Source organism: Xenopus laevis, chromosome 2S, assembly GCF_017654675.1.
Source record: "Xenopus laevis strain J_2021 chromosome 2S, Xenopus_laevis_v10.1, whole genome shotgun sequence".
Taxonomy (NCBI): Eukaryota; Metazoa; Chordata; class Amphibia; order Anura; family Pipidae; genus Xenopus; species Xenopus laevis.
The window spans coordinates 104,671,093-104,689,477 of NC_054374.1; the positions used below are offsets into that span (position 1 = coordinate 104,671,093).

The window sequence follows — 18,385 nt, forward strand, 5'->3', positions numbered from 1 at the left end:
AAAACCAGGGATTGTCTGTGTTACTTTTTCAATCAATTACACTTTTTGTTTGTTTTCTAGAGTCCACCATTTGACAGCTATATACAGCACACACACACACATATATATTTGAAATGCAGAAAAGTCATCACTAAGCAGCAATTATAACTGATGATGACATCACTAAGCATCATTTATAAGAATATAACATACAGGTACAAGGTATTCATGTCAGTATACATGGAAAACAATGGTGCACTAAGGAAAATAACAATTACAAACAACAATATAAAAAACAAACTAAGACTGCAATTGAATGCATTGTTACTCTCTATGTATATATACATATCTATATACAGTATCTACTGTACCTGTATTCCATGAATATATTTCCATTCCTAGAGTAGTTAATACAGAACTCAAATTGTGAGAATATATTGCAGAATACCAGAGTCCATCTGTGTCACAGCTGTGCTACTGAAAATGCCCCTCAGCAAGATCACTGCTTAATTCTGATTTTTTTTTTCCCTTCCGTACTTGGACAGACTGACCATTTCAGCTGAATGCCCAATGCAATTAGAAGACTTTCCCATGGATGCCCATGCATGCCCCTTAAAATTTGGAAGCTGTAAGTAACATGTCACACATGCTAATACATTTGATCACGGTGTTTTGTAATCTATAAATCCTAGTTTCTGATATTTTCCGGAAAGATCTTTGTGTTTCAAAGAGAAGAGAGAGACCTTTGTGTTCAGTTTACCCTTTTCAGTGTATTCAGACAAAGTAACATGACTGTCTGGGTTTTAAACTTGATCTTACAAGCTTTATCACTGGCCAAAGTGAAAGCCTAGAATACAACTATTTAAATAAATCAGTTTACTAATCCTAGCCATCCAATATAAAACATTCTACACACATTCACTGCTTTACACATGCTGACATTTGATATTAACAAATTTACAGATACAGATTTTCATACCTTTTGTCAAATATATTACATATCCTATAACGCATGTTCTTACAGTTATGCTTTGTTATAGTATTTGGTCTATGACATTGACCGCTAAATATCTAGCTGGCATAAATCACTGGAATAAAAACTGTTTATCTGGCTTGCATTAGTTAGAATAGACAAGAATATTTCAGAAAATAAACATTTGCAACACTATTTTAAATTGCTTCATCCTTTATATCCTCTTCCATTGGCACAGCTATATGCATGCTAAATCCATATGTTAGTCATATGCATGAGTAGACTGACACTGTGATTTGAAGACCATACACCTATAGAAAATGTACCTTCACTAACTTTAGATATATAATTTGCATAGATTTTATTTTAAAGACTAGTTCTAGTGCAGGGAGACCTATTGCACTTAAACTACATGAAAAGGGTTTTTGACCCAATGGCATTCAGTACTGCTTAATATGTAATGCCTTTTAAAGGTACTTTTTTTATCCTTTGTGATGACCCTCTGTATTGATTATACTTATCTGTATTTCTAGTAGCTAAAATACAAGTATCTTTCATTCTGACTTATCAGCATTGTAAATTGACAAGTAGAATCCTGTTTAAAGGTTATATCAATGTAATAGAGCACCCTTAAATGTCCTGTGTATTAATATGCTGAAACTAATACATAACGCAAGAAAATAAATGTGAATTATAACCTGAAACTATATTTCTATCCTTTCTGTATTGCAGCAGTTAGCCTCGTACAGTATATGTGTAAAATACCCTTCCACTAAGCGTATGACCTCTATAGTGAGCTCCTACCTCTTGCATTTTACAATTTTGTATTTATTCTTGAATGTAACAATTTTTTTTACAGAAATATACATACATTGTTTGTGAAATGATAATATATACTGAATATGAAAAAGAGATCATATTTAATTTTGATCTTTTAATTTCTATATGAAGGAGCTAAAGTTAAGTCTCAATAGATTGAGACTTGAAGGGAAAAGCTGCATCACATAACATAGCATAAACCACACGGGAACTAAAAACAACATCATTCTTTGAGGTTACCTTATTTTATAAATGAAAATGTTATACAATAGTGTGTTCTTAGTTATATTGCCAATAAGGTTAACTAAATATTTTGTTCAGAAAGGTTCATTACAAAGGCAATCATTTCCTTAAAAAAATGTTGGTATACAGGTAACATTGCCATACAAACGTACAAGAAGTTAGAAAAATAATTACCAAAAATTTGCATTAGGGTACAGGCACATGATCAAATAGTTATTTGCAGCAAATCTGAAAGCAGTAACGGAACTAGGTGGGGGCGGGCCCTGGTGCGGGCCCTGGTGCGGGCTGTGCAGCCGGGCCCGCCCCCACCCTCGTCTGTGTGATATTTCTCTGCGGCTGCAGCCAACTCCAGCCGGCTGCAGCGCGTGCGATCTGCCGGGGGGGCCCTGCGGGGGTGCGGGCCCTGGCCCAGTTGCACCCCCTGCTAGTTACGCCCCTGTCTGAAAGCAAATTTCATTTGGTTCTTAAAAAATCTGCAATTCACACACACATTGCACCATATTAATGAAAAATGTGTTATATTAATTATTTCAGTTAATATTAAATTACATCATGAAGGCTTGATAAAGGCTCCAGAGGGGTCCAAAACATTGCCTTGTTTGTGAAATGCTTATGGGCTAAATAAATCAACTACTGTATTTGCACACAGCAACAATTTTTGGTATGCTTCTGTATTTTGTCTATACCCACTTCTGTCCGCATGCAAGGAAGGGGATTTCTGGTTATATATCCACCACTTTCAACAAGTGGAAACCATACAGGTAGAGCACTCTATTATCGTACATCATGAAAAGTCACAGGGGCAAATTTACTAAAGGGCGAAGTGACTAACGCTGGCGAAGGAGATAGATTCTAGAGGTACTTCGCTCCCTAACGCCAGGCAAATTTGCGCTCTGGCGAATGGAAGTAACTACGCAAAAGATGCAGATTTTACTGAACATTACCTCTTGCGCCAGACTTGCCTTCGTCACCTCTGACCAGGCGAAGTGCAACAGAGTAGATAGGACTCTACCCCTTGAAAATTGTTGAACGTTTTTCTAAGTCCCAAAAAACGCTAGCGTCTTTTCCTTTTTTCAGGGTGATAGGCTGCAAAAGAGCGTAAATTTTTTTGCTGGTAACCGGCTTCCCCCCTACAGTTCCTAACATATGGCACATAAACTATACACTGGGCTCATGTGTAGGGCATTATAACAACTTTCCCAGTTTCCCGGCTTGTGTTGTGTAATGTATTTGCTGCAACATATACATCGATTGAACTTCCCGCCGTATGCAAATTAGGCAACACTTTGCTTTGCTTCGCTTGGCGCAGTAACTCTAGCGCAACTTCACCAGCGTTCTGTGAACTGGACGCAACTTCGGATTTTAGTGAATTTGTGTTGTCCTGGCGAATCTACGTCTGGCAAAGTGTTGCGCTGTGAGCGAAGTCGCCACTGGAGAATTTTTGGTTAGTGAATTTGCCCCACAGCCACCATCAAATGACAATAAGCAGTGCCTTTTACTAGGCAGAAAGCCTTACAAACCGTGCTGTTTCAGGCACCATAAGCTATTTTCACAAGGAAAATCTTGAGTTAAAGGGCTACTTCTATGTTAATTTATGTGATGTCTTTAATACATTTCATGAATACCTTTTATATATTACCTTTAATATTTAAAGCAGTGATCACAATTCATTTTTATCATTTACTTTGAATCTTCAGTGTGAAAAAAGCCCTTAATATTGTTGTGGCTTTTGAGCAGTGGTTTCATCCAAAACAGTATGTGGGTAATGTAGTGTAGTCTGAGACAGCCAAACTTATTAATAAAAGCACATTTTTATTACATTAAAAAATTAAAAGGTAAGTGAAAAATAATTCTATAAGTTGAGATTTAAACATGCACCTAAATTGGTTTTATTTTGATTCATTTTCTTCAGAGATTTAGTGGCTTGGAATCATGTAATGCCAAGGCAAGATCAATATGCTTTTATAAGTTTAAACAGTTAGAGATATAGCTAGTAAAATTTGGACTCAGATATTTATATTTAGATTAAAGGTCTTTGCAAAGGGTGCTTTGAAAATTTACAGAGGCAACAGTTCTTAAGCACATATAGATAAGGCCAATGAACAAGGACAACTTGTTGTTGTTTTTTTTTTTTTTATTAATAATAATGCATATTGTGTTTTCTTCCTATTGTAGTGTATGCTATTAAAATCATTATAAAAACTATGCCAGTACTTTTGACTTCAAAACATTGAATGCACGCTACCTATTCAGGGCATTAAATGTGTTAGTACATTCAATAAAAAACAGATATACTGTACGTTTGTGGTAGTGTACAGTAAGCCATCAGTTGAAAAAAATATACAAATGCTAATATCATTGACAAGTGTTGAGCAAATGCTAAACTGTTTAGTCACAAGTATTTTAATATTTTTTTTTTAGTTTTGAAATAAAAATATATTATATAAATAATAAAAATATATATATTTCTTGCTAGAAAAACTTTTTAGAAACACATCTGCAAGCAGATTTGACACAAGACCTCTTTATTTCTCAAAGAACAAAACATAAAATTGCAAAACATTTTTTTTATTTAATCTTTGTGATTTTTTTAGATGATACGCCAATATAAACAGAGCTGTAAGGGTATATATGCTGTAACATAGTGTATAGATGAGCAGATATGCACACACTGGTAAAATAAGAAGAAATATATATAGATAATATATATATATATTTTCAAAATATGTCAAGATGTTAAAAATAAAATTCTAATTACAATTTAGATTTCAATACTGCCAAATAACCACAAAAAGTAGGCAATTTACTATTCTCAGAAGATAACATTTTCTGCGGAGCAATTAATACTCTAGGGTGGTGACATTTGCAGTATCGCAACTAAAATGTATTTTTCAGTCTGAGCTCTTTTCCTCTAGTTCTGATCCAACATGATTACCTATATATGTGTTGAAACTAGTATTCAAGGAAGACTACCTTTACAAATTACCCAACTGAAATATCACAAGTATGTATTATGATATTTATGTTACAGTATTTACCATGGCTTTTATAACAGATTAATACTGCTTGAAGACTCTGCCTTGCCCTGCAGATTGTCACACACCTTTATATCATCACAAAATCATTCTATCTTGGCATTTTATGGATAGTGCAAACCAGGTTCACATTTTAAATACCCAGTATAGAAGGGCATTAAGTTGCACATGTTGTGCCATCTTTGCCTGGCATGCCATTGTGTCAGGGCAGAAGCAACCAAAAGTGTTAATGGCCATGGCTCTTGACAAGAGGATTTTATTTATAAAGTGCCTCCTTGCACCATGAACTTACATGTTTGATAGGTGTCACTATCACCTAAAAGTACTTATTTTTAAACAACACCTCAGAGACACTATCTTCAGTTGTGATTTGTAAGCTTATAACAATGTTTTGTGCTTGGAAGTTCATACAGATGTATGTGTCCTTTGTGGTGACATTATTTCCCCTCATTGATACTTGTGAAATTGATTACACATCCAGCTTGAATTCATTTTTGATAAAGACAATCCCCACATACTGTACAATTCAGAGATTTTTAATTTATAATTTAACCGAAGAATTACAGATCTCATTATGTGCGGGTATCAATATGAAAGCACATGCATATTTCAGTTACACATTGGGATCTTTATATAGTATAAGAAAAAATACTAATTATGTTCTGCAGTAAAAACATTCAGAGCACTCTCTGTAACCATATATATGTAACCATAAGAGAACAGCTTGACAAAAAATATGTTGAACGGTATATGATTGCAAAAAGGTTTCAGATTAAAAGCATGGTCTATAAGTGATGATGTACAGAGACTTAAGGCAAAAGTAAGCACAATACCATGTTAAAAAAAATGTGCCCTCTGATTCAAAATGGTAATGTGGCTTGATGAAAGAAGACCATGTGATTGCTAGCAGAATACTCAAAGCTGGTGATTAGCGCTATGTGAAATAAAGACAAGCATTGGAGGAAGAGCTAAACATTGTGCACTGTGATTAACATTTATCTCCATGATAAGCCTTGGTCCATTTATTAAAATAGCTATGTGGTTGGCTGATTGCAGATAAATGGTGGATTACTTAGAATTGTTATCATTATTCAGGTGTAAGCCACTGCATATGGTATTTAAAATGTTGCAATTTCTTTACATGAATAATGCCATTATCTCACTGAAATTAAATGCAAAATTCTGCCCTTAAATCTGTTTTTCAAAAGAGCAAACAGATTTTTTTTATATTTAATTTTAAAATCTGACATGCGGCTAGACATATTGTCAGTTTCCCAGGTCCCCCCAGTCATGTGACTTGTGCTCTGATAAACTTCAGTCATTCTTTACTGCTGCACTGCAAGTTGGAGTGATATCACCCCTCCTTTTCCTTCCTAGCAGCCTAATAATAGAACAATGGGAAGGTAACCAGATAACAGCTCCCTGACAAAACATTGCAGCTCTTTGGTACATATGAGAATAACACTCAATAGTAAAAATCCAAGTACTACTGTGACTCCTCCAGTTACATTGAGTAGGAGAAACAATAGCCTGCCTGAAAGCAGTTCCATCATGAAGTGCTGGCTCTTTCTGAAAGCACGTGACCAGGCAAAATGACCCGAGATGGCTGCTTAGACATCAATATTACAAATAAAGAAATATATACTTGTTGGTTTATGAATAAATTGTATATGGTAGAGTGAATTATTTGCAATGTTAACAATGTAAATTAGAAATAAAACTACACCATAAAAAACATGACAGTGTCCCTTTAATAACCATAATCAGCTCCATAAACAACCTTGTACCAAGAATTACATTTATAAATAGTTGAAATAGCAAACCTCTGTTTATATGCATCTCATCATAATAGGGAGAGAATACAACTGCTTATTTGCAAAGAGTTAAACTACAGAACTAAAGAAAGCATTGTTTCAATATTGATTTAAATGGAAAAAGCAACTCAACATTTGCCATGTATTTTGGACAAGTTGGAAAACTCGAGTTGAAAATAAAAACTTCCATGCAGAATATTTTTACATCTCTAAATTAGGGATGCACTATTTTGGATTTGGCCGAACCTCCGAATCCTTCACGAAAGATTCGGCTGAATACTGAACCGAAATCGAACCCTAATTTGCATATGCAATTAAGAGTGGGAAGGGGAAAACATTTTTTACTTCTTTGTTTTCTGACAAAAAGTCACGCAATTTCCCTCCCCGCCCCTAATTTGCATATGTAAATTAGGATTTGGATTCGGTACGGCCGGGCAGAAGGATTCGGCCAAATCCGAATCCTTCTGAAAAAGGCCGAATCCTGGCCGAATCCTGAACCGAATCCTGGATTCGGTGCATCCGTACTCTAAATGTGGGATAAAACCAAAATTTGTTTGAAATTAACTGGTCCAAAATGGCTAAACCAGAAACAGATGCATCAAAAATAAAACATTTTCACAAATTCTGTCATAAATGAAGTATACCATCAAGTTCTCCATTGCAGTTTGTTCTAAGTACTTTATCTCACACGACAATATACTTATGCATAGAGAGGGAGTAATAGGTCCATTGAATGAGGTATTGCCTTTTGTGTTTTTCAAGAAATGATAATGTGTATGCACCAAGCTTTGGGTTTAGTGTCCTAAACTGTGTGTCCAGTTTTCTAGTTTAATCATGACAATTTTCCCAAGAAGTGATCAAAGTGCCTGAAATTCCCATCAAATTCTTTGCAGGAAAATCACCTGGCTTAGATCATACATTATGAAAGTATTAATGTGCCAAGTACTGTCAGTACTGTCAGCACTCTTTTATTTAAACGGTTAAAAGTGGACATATTTATTTCATGCTGCTCACTCATGTGTGTCATATCTTCATATTTCTTGTAAAAGGAAGTGGTTTCTAGGAGTCTGGGGCATTCAGATCACTGTATTTTACATTTCACATGAAAATACCCCATAGACCTTATTTAGAGATGTTGAATGGAAAGCTATATTAATAATATAGTATCTCTCTTGAAAAAAAAAATACAACTTTCTTGATACAATAAAAAGTATTTTGTATATTTGCACCAAAGATCAATCTTTTGTAATGACTCTTTGAAAGAGCACACTATGCAGATATGTGAATATTATTGTAATGGTTTCTTGTTTTGGAAGGACATCACAGAATATTCTTAGCCATTAACTGATCTGTAGGGATTGAAATGCTCCAAATTATTAAAAAATAAATAAATAAATAAAAGAGCAAAGTGAAAAGACCTTATAAATCCATCAAAAAAGAAAATTGTAGCCTCAAGGGAGAAGGATGAAAGAAATGCATAAACATAAAGTGCAGTTTTGTTTTTAGTCAACCTTTCACTTAAATTATTTACAAGGTTCTTTTCAGAACTGAGACTCCTTCCATTCTCATGAAAGGAGTAAGTTGATGTAGGTTATTTTGTGATGTTGCTACTGAAACAGTGAAATACTATGACTTGTAAGTAGGGTTGGCACCTTTTCTGGAAATAAATACCAGCCGTCCTATAAATTTATCTTTTTCGCTATTAATAACATTGGGATCAACCATCATTTTTACCGGCCAGGTGGCAACCCTACCTGTAAGGATAGCAGTTGCATTTGTTTGAACTACTCTGACTCATTTGACACCTTAGTTAAAAAAGCTTTGTTTGTTGCTTTTGTGCTGTGCTTGTCTTTTGAAAATTTTCAGTATGTCAACTGTCACTTGGAATTTTTTTTTTGTATAGATTATCAGTAGACCCAGTGGTGCTTCTAGGCCAGCTGTCATCCAAGAGAGCAGACCTGATGCTAACGCCACTTAACATACTATAGGTTTACCTACTGTGTGTACACTTTAAATGCAATGAATACATTGTACTTGCTCTTTTTGCCCAAAAGGAGCCAAAGTAAAAAGGTTTCTCATTCTTTGTGGGAAAAACAGCACTGAGTACACCAGTAAGCATTTTTGCCATACTCTTGGTGATTGTCTTTAAGCATAAATGGAACAGTTTAATTACTATTGCTTTTTTGCTGCCACTTTCCTAGACAAAAGCCACAGAGAAAAAAGTCTGCTTGAATCATTAGCCTTCAATAATGGAGGCCAGTAGCACTGGGCCCACATTACCACACTCACAAGTGCACACACACCAGCACTCACCACAGAATTTCCTTATTGATGCTAGGGACACAATTTCTATATTGTTAATTGGAACACAATTTGGGCACTGCTCAACTATACTAATCCACTTGTTGGAGCATTGGGTGCAAGCTGCTAGTCCCGCTGACAGGGACAAACATATAACTCCAAATAAAACATGCAGTGGTTTAAAGTTGCCAACAAAACAGGCAAAGTTTTGGGCTAATGCCCTTTATCAAGCCTCATGTTGTTAATTGGTTTATTCTTTATTGTAGACATAGTTACATATTTACACACATGCATTCATATTTATTCATATTTACACTAGATGATTGAGGTCAAATTGTAATTAAAGCTTTGTCTATCAATAATGTACAATACTTTTTTTTTTTGAATGTCTATATAATGTATGTAATTATAAATATGCAAGGTACTAGGAAAGAAAATTTTAGAATGTAATTTGCAACATTATGGGGCTGATTCACTATGGGTCGAATATCGAGGGTTAATTAACCCTCGATATTCGACTAGGAATTGAAATCCTTCGACTTTGAATATCGAAGTCGAAGGATTTAGCGCAAATTCTGCGATCGTACGATTGAAGGATTATTCCTTCGATCGAACGATAAAATCCTTCGAATCGAACGATTCAAAGGATTTTAATCCAACGATCGAAGGAATATCCTTCGATCAAAAAAAGTTAGGCAAGCCTATGGGGACCTTCCCCATAGGCTAACATTGACTTCGGTAGCTTTTATCTGCCGAACTAGGGGGTCGAAGTTTTTTTTAAAGAGACAGTACTTCGACTATCGAATGGTCGAATAGTCGAACGATTTTTACTACGAATCCTTCGATTCGAAGTCGTAGTCGTAGTCGAAGGTTGAAGTAGCCCATTCGATGGTCGAAGTAGCCCAAAAAAACCTTCGAAATTCGAAGTTTTTTTACTTCGAATCCTTCACTCGAATTTAGTGAATCGGCCCCTAAAAGTTATTTGATAATAAAACATTCACAATGTAGACAGGATGGAAGAGAAGAGGGAATGTGTGCTCTACTGGGAGTTTTTAAAATATATCAATAGATAATTTACTAGGATGATGAGAATTAAATACACAGAAGAAACTAACTGGGTAACACATGGGATAAGCACAAGTTATTCTAGGGGACAGAATAGCAAACAAGAAGACTGTTTTGAACAATCAATTCTGATTATTAGGACTTATTCACACTATAATTGAAATATCAACCAGAATGATTTCTTATGAAGTGGTCCAATTTTATTGATCTTCCAGGAAAGAGCATTTCCACTTACATTGCACATTTGCAATTTTTATATTGAACATTTATGACCCTAAAATATGGTCTTTTGGAAGACTCTTTTAGACATTCCTTGGGGTTTAAATTGAAAGGGGATTATTGCTATGCAAAAATGCCTTTAATGAGGCTGCTACCATCAAAAACATGGTACATTTGATTAAATAAGTTTTTTTTAATTATGTGGTCATAATCTATATTTTAAAAACTCATCTATAAACCCATATAATAAATTGTCCTAATTTAATACCTATATTTTTTATTCTACAGATGCATATCCTAATTCAGAAGTGAGATATGAATGGACTAATATAACAGACAAATCTGTGGTAGTTGCAGAAGATGGATCTCGGCTAAATCAGTACCATTTAATTGGCCAGACTGTTGGAACAGAGAATATCAGCACAAGCACAGGTTAGAAACTCCATCCATGATTAGTATATGTAATTATCCTCTTGCATTTGTATTAATTTCAAATGTGGAATATCAATATAGAGAACTAAAAAATGATTTCTATTCAGCTTTTTTTGAGTTGGCAAAGCTTTCACCATGTGATTTCCCAAGCGTGTTCTTCATTTAGATCCAGTTCAAGAGGAAATGTATCTTCATTCCATTCATTCCAATAACCATATCATTAGACATTCATTAAAGGAGATGAAATATTTAGATTTAACTTCTCATAATTAACAATATGTAACAAGGGACTTCAAGTAAGTAACCATACATTAGGCTATACTGTATTGCTGAAATTTGATCAGATGAAAATCATTTAAAGAACTCTTTAGCTAGTCATACACAAAGGGGGTTATTTATCAAAGTCCGAATTTATTTTTTTGCTACAAACTCCTAGTTTTTGCACTTATTTATTATTACATTTTCCAAAATTTGCTTTGCGGGTAAAATCAGATTTTCACAATTTTTTCGGATTTTTCATCCGATTATCACTATTTTTTTGGATTTTTCAACCGAAAACTCTGAAGAACTAGGAAAACTATGGAGTATTGCACGAAACCCAGTGCACAGATTCTGACTTTTCCATCCTTGGGGTTTAATAAATTCCAAAAAATTCGTGATTTTTTAAAAGTCCGATTTTTTTATTTTTACATTTGGAGTTTAGTAAATAACCCCCAAAGGGTGTAAAAAACAGCAGAATAATTAGCCACACATCACTGTGTAAAAAATGGAGTAAAAATGGTGTAATTTTCAGAACTTACAAAGGTCTGAAGCAATGTAAAATAATGGTGAAAAATCTGGCATTCACATGTAAAATATCACACACTTTTTACATAATTTTTCCAGCGAATTTCATTTTACGCAGCATAATAAATAGGCCCCAAAATGTATATATATGAGAATTACAGTGGTCACATAATTTTCAAAAAAGGAAAACCCCTGTGAGTTATTTATCAGGGGTAGAAAAATATGGTTTATGAAAAGCATTCATAAAAATGTTTTATGAAAGCAATACTCCCTGATTTTAATCCAATATTTTCCTCTTTAACACAATTAAAACCAGAAACTGGATTCACAGAGGTTCAGTAGTATTTTTTTTTTTTAAATGCTGCAGAATCTTATTCATATAATGCTTTCTTTGCCCTGATTTAGCATATATATTGAAAGTGACAGGCGTCCACCAGTCTTTATGACTATGATGAAACCCCTAACTAGCTCCCAGCTAATCTGAGGCAAAGTAAATCAAAGGAGCTGAATTGTGCAGAACCAGAGCCAATGGTCCATTATTTATGCTGGAGCAGAAAAAAAAACAAGTTTTTTTTGTTCATGTGTACACTATCAAGCTTTGTGCAGCAGCTGTGGATTTGTAATGTTTAGGTTTAGAGGCAGTATAATTAGAATGCCAAAATCAGGCAACCTTTGGATGTTGCTGCAAGTTTGTTTTGTTAATATGCAAATACTTGGTTATAGCAGAATGATTAGAAATGAGTTTGTTTTTGGCACTGTCATGTCAAATACATAATGTCAAACAACTTACTCATTTTAACAGAGAGGCCAAAGATTTTACATAGTTGTGAAATCATTCTGCCTGCAGTTAAAGCACTGAGAAGCAGAATTGCTTTGCATTTCAATAAAGGGCAAAACCCAACTGTGTCGTTGGCCCTTTACACCAGTAATTGAATAGCAAAATGGCCTAGAATGCATCTCATTGTACCTCAAGGTAGACCAGCTTGTCAAGAATGGAATTGAGCTGAGGCCATTATCTGCTTGATAAATGTTTAATGGCAGCATCACTTCTTTAAAGTAAAGCTTCTAAGTGCGTTCCTTGTTAACCTACAAACCACAATATATTTTTTATAATTTCACTGGCTCTAGGGACAAGTAAATGCCTGAAAACAGTTTATTAATTCAGTGAGATATATATATTTTGTTCTCGGTTTGTTTTCAGTAAATGCATTGTCAAAACTATTATATTGCCACATAGGAAATGCAGCTGCGATAACTCAAAAGCCCTTTGAGTTCAACTATTTTAAGCCTTCTGTATGTTGATCCAGAAGAAGTTAACAAAAGCTAAAGCAAATTGCAGCCAAAAAATAGCATGGATAATGTAGTTGCATTCCAAGGGGCATCTTTGATTTTGTATTCTAATCTGTAGCTAGTGATGTTTTCCAGGGTCGGACTGGGGCCCGGGGTCCACTGGGGCTGCTGTCACAGGGCCCCCATCCAGTTCCCTTTTTCGCACGACACATGTGCATGCTTTGTATTTGATGTGACCTGCCAAAAAAGGGAGCCGGTCTGTGCCGGCGGTTTTTACCCTGTGCCCCGCCAGCCCAGTCCAACCCTGATGTTTTCCATAGCAAACACTTCCACTAGTATTTCAGTGAGATGTTTGACAAAGATTTTCTGCTATGGCCAATGTTAAGATTCCTTCTCATATATCTTCATATACCTTCAGAGTAGCTGGTATTGAAAATATCAGTCTCTTTTTACTTCTTTGAAGTCTTTCCAGTGGAAAATGTAAAGGTTACATTTTTGGTTCAACACACTTGTGTTAATAAAGGCAAATATGCACGGAACAAACTTAACTGGTGCATGTGGTGCACAAGATGCACGACATCTACACTTCTGGAAACCATCTATGGCTGTGTTCATTAAGGCTTGTTTCATCTATGGTTCTCTTGTATTTCTACTCTCATATAAGCCTATATAATTTTTTTTTAAGATACGTTTTATTGTTTTAAACATGTAAAACACACAAACATAACAAAGCATCCTGTATGCAGTGGATCAGCATTGTTAACCAGCTGCTTCCATGCTCTGAGGGAGGGTAGAAAATTACCCATCCAGTGCATTGCCACTGTTTTCTTTGCATAGAATAAAAGGATACGTGACCTTAACCTGGCATGTTTGGCAGGGATTCTAGCCTCTACAACCCCCAGGAGGGGACAGATAACTGGTGTTATTACCCATGGGAAATCTAAATTATCCGCCGGGTAAGTTACGACTTGGGACCAGAAGGTACAAATTTGTGGACATTCTCATATCAAAAGGAAAAAGTCGGCTGCTGGTTCCTGACACCTAGGGTAAGAGTCATCGGGGGTTTGCCCCATGTGTCTGAGTGGGATGGGAGTTACATAGATATGGTGTATTGTCTTATATTGTATTAGTCTATCTTTAAGTGATATGAGACAGGAATAAGCATTGTCTGTTGCCTCGTCCCAGTCGTCTTGTTCAAGGCCTGAAATCTTACTAGACCACCATTTTTGTGCTGCTCAGAAGGATTTGGGGCTTGTCAGAAGCAGGTTTTCATACAGTTGGGATACCATCTTAGAGGGATTGGGGTCGTGGAGAGTTTCTTCTATGATAAGGAAGGTGAGTTCAGGGTTGAGAGTGGTAAATTGAGAGTGGAAGGCATGTCTAAGCTGCAAATATTTAAAAGATGGAATATGACCTGATTGGCATTTTGCTGGAGCATGGGATATGTGGGAAAGGTTGAGTTGTCTAGAAGATCCCCCAAACATTTTACAAATGTAAAGTCTTGCAAGTCCCACAGATGTGGTAGGAACTAATTCCCCCACAAAGGGAGGTACCTGGATAAAATGGGTGAGGAGTGCCCTCGAGAGCCAACATCCAGGTTTTGTGTGGTGTAGTAGGGGTTATAGGTAGAGGTGCTGAGGGAGCAATATGGGAAGTTGTGCAGTCCCTCCCAAGAGGATACAAAAAGTGCCTGGAGTTGCGAGTTAGGGTTATAGGGGTCTGGGTTGAAGCACCAGTGGAGGTAGTATATCTATGAAGCTTGGGAATATACAGATGAAGCCACTTGAATTTGTGTGTTAAATGTGTCAAGACTCGGGATAAACTGCAGAAACTGTTTTATCTAAAGTCATCTAAAATCATTTAATGCATTTAACCTTTTCCCAAAGTGGTTTCGTCTGTAGATAGAAGATGGGGAAGGCCAGTTCTCCCTCTTCTCGATAAGCCTATATTATTAACCCTGTTCTGCTGAGTTGCATGGTTTTGAAGAGGCAATTCAAGGAAAACAGAATCAATTTCAAAGAAACATTGCTCAGAAAATATCTCACTTCTAATGGGCATAAAAGAAATGTTTCTGTTAACGTTATATTACATTCTTATAAAAAAGCAAGATGGTGATTCACAGCATTATATATTAAGGCTTCATGGGTTTAGAAAAAATTGGCATAAGGACAGTTTAAAAAGTCTCTGGTATTAATGGGATACTGTCTTTTGTTTCTCAGTGTAACTGAAGGAATCACAGTGGGACATGGATTTTTACTATTGAGTGCTTTTCTGATATGTACGAAGAAGCTGTTATCTTGTGTCAGGGAGCTGTTATCTGGTTACCTTCCCATTGTTCTATTGTTAGGCTGCTGGGGAGGAAAGGGAGGGGGGTGATATCACTCCAACTTCATCTCTATCTCAGATTACAAAATGAAATATAAAAAAAAAATCTGTTTGCTCATTTGAAAAACTGATTTCAGTGCAGAATTCTGCTGGAGCAGCACTATTAACTGATGCGTTTTGAAAAAAACCCAATAAAAACACATTTCCTGTGACAGATTCCCTTTAAGGTAAAGTACATACAACTTCTGAATAGGTTTTTGATTAAGGAATCTGTTGCTGCTTTTGGATAAAGGAAATAAAACAAAATGAATTGGATAGATTAAAAAATCAATGGTTACTGGCAGTATTGCAGCAAAACTACAATGTATATATGTAAATGTTAACCCCCATCTTGTTGCATATTGGAGGTACAGGATCAGCATACAGTATACCTGTAAAATGCAGGTACAGGGCCTGATAAGGAAGGAACGGCTTTTAATGCATTTGTCTTTATCTAATAAAGGGGCCCTGCATGTACCTGATCTCTGAAATAATTAAAAAAAAAAAAAACGCTTCTGTCTCCCATAATGCCCTCTCAAACTTAACACTGTTTCTCCCAACTAGCCGCCGCCATGTTCATTTCAGTGATGTAAAAAAGATGGCACTGGAGAACTAAATGTGCATGTCCCAACACTATTCCTCCCCCTGGATGTGAGTAGAGAGAATAATAAAGGCAGAGCTGGCAGCACGCAGAGAGATCTCAGAAGGAGGCAGAATCTGCAGAGAAATACACAGCGATCATCTCCAGGCAGGACCACAAGTTACAACAGTGAGCTGCTCCAATTGGTGTGTGGTTGAAGAGGACAGGACCTTTTATAGCTAAGGGCTGATTTTCTAGAACTAGAAGGCGCCCTCTCGAAGACTTGAAATGCGCATGCGCTGCCTATTACTTTACCGTTCTGCACATGACCAAGAGTCTTGGTCTTTACTGAAATCGTGATTCATGTGACTTTTTTTTATGTACTTAGCAGTTTTGTGTACACTGCAGGGATTATACTGACAAAAAGCTTATTACAAAAGGGAAATGTCAAGAACAGATGGCATCACTATAGGCAGGCCTTTTTACAGAAGTTAACTTGTTTACACCCTTTCCTTGTCCTTTAAGATTTAAATACATTTTTTGTAGTCTTAAGGTCCCTAACATCCCAGACAAAAGATCCCAAACCTGTATAAGGAATGATATCACACATGCATAATTTAAGGCTGTCAAATAATGTCTTTAAAAAAAACAAGATTCATATAAAATCCACATGCTGCATACAGTAAATAATTAGCATTGTGTAGTTAAACATTACATGCTGTATCAACATAAGCTTGCAGGGTACCTTTTATGTTTATGAAAAATACCTGAATCAGGGCTGTGGTACACCCTCATACCTCAATCGAACAAAAAGTGATCCCTTATTGAATATAATTACCCTGCGGTAGAAGCTGAGGTCTGACCTAAGTCAGTGCCAGTAAATAATTTAAAAATTGAAGAAAAAGTACCCCACTAGCTTCAAAACTCGCTCAGCAGTCTCAAGTGATTTAAACCTTCCTAATTTAATTTAGTCACTAGTATGTGCAAGTTAGCTAATAACTTAAATATAGATACTAAAGTGCTTGTGCTATTGTTAAATCAATTAAAATTGATTATAAATTAATTAAATATTGGTAATACTATTCATTCAGTTCTATATAAAAGTTACAAAAAAACGTTGATATATATATCCTTAATTGTAACCAGTTCTATTTCACAACAGTGTATCTATTTTTGGGGGTTAGTAATCTCCCCCTTCCCAATCACTTTGAATTAAAGTGCGAGTGCTTAACAGTTAATGGATAATAATAATTTGATCCAGATTTAACCAAAATTCATAATATTGAAGGTGCTCATAAGTGCTTAAATAGATTAAGGTTAAAAAATTAATTAATTAGAGACCGCAATAAATAGGATAATTATTAAAAAACACACATTTGCTCAGGTTCAGAAATAAGTTAGAAATGGAAAAAGAAGGAGGTGGAGTTGTCCCAAATCTACTACCTAATTTGTTTCTATCCCTGGGACACCACAAAGTCAAAGAAGGCAGAGTACCCGGGACTGTGGTCTCAAAATTTTGCTCTAGTCCTAAACTCAAAAAACTATATAAGCCTAAAAACCACAAATCTACGGGCTCTTGTGAGCTTTAGTAACAGATAGATAAGCAGAGAGCTGAGCACTGGTTGAGGTTTGTAACCTCCCCACCCCCTCCACTACTTTGAAATCCAATCGACTGAGGTATAAAAGTTTTGGTTTTAAAGTTTAAAGTTAAAAGGACTCGGAACGCCGACGCGCGTTTCGCAATAATGGCTTTGTCAAGGCGCTCTTGACAAAGCCATTATTGCGAAACGCGCGTCGGCGTTCCGAGTCCTTTTAACTTTAAACTTTAAAACCAAAACTTTTATACCTCAGTCGATTGGATTTCAAAGTAGTGGAGGGGGTGGGGAGGTTACAAACCTCAACCAGTGCTCAGCTCTCTGCTTATCTATCTGTTACTAAAGCTCACAAGAGCCCGTGGATTTGTGGTTTTTAGGCTTATATAGTTTTTTGAGTTTAGGACTAGAGCAAAATTTTGAGACCACAGTCCCGGGTACTCTGCCTTCTTTGACTTTGTGGTGTCCCAGGGATAGAAACAAATTAGGTAGTAGATTTGGGACAACTCCACCTCCTTCTTTTTCCATTTCTAACTTATTTCTGAACCTGAGCAAATGTGTGTTTTTTAATAATTATCCTATTTATTGCGGTCTCTAATTAATTAATTTTTTAACCTTAATCTATTTAAGCACTTATGAGCACCTTCAATATTATGAATTTTGGTTAAATCTGGATCAAATTATTATTATCCATTAACTGTTAAGCACTCGCACTTTAATTCAAAGTGATTGGGAAGGGGGAGATTACTAACCCCCAAAAATAGATACACTGTTGTGAAATAGAACTGGTTACAATTAAGGATATATATATCAACGTTTTTTTGTAACTTTTATATAGAACTGAATGAATAGTATTACCAATATTTAATTAATTTATAATCAATTTTAATTGA

At 35.7% G+C, this 18,385-nt stretch overlaps 1 protein-coding gene across 1 annotated transcript in view; it reads left to right on the top strand.

The window, feature by feature from the left end:
* The window catches only part of gabra5.S (gamma-aminobutyric acid (GABA) A receptor, alpha 5 S homeolog), an 83,395-nt gene that overhangs the window by 36,386 nt on the left and 28,624 nt on the right, over positions 1 to 18,385 (top strand). The window contains exons 6-7 of the mRNA XM_018249808.2: positions 525 to 607; positions 10,737 to 10,880. Coding sequence (XP_018105297.1) covers positions 525 to 607; positions 10,737 to 10,880 — 227 coding nt within the window. The remainder of the gene's footprint in view (positions 1 to 524; positions 608 to 10,736; positions 10,881 to 18,385) is intronic.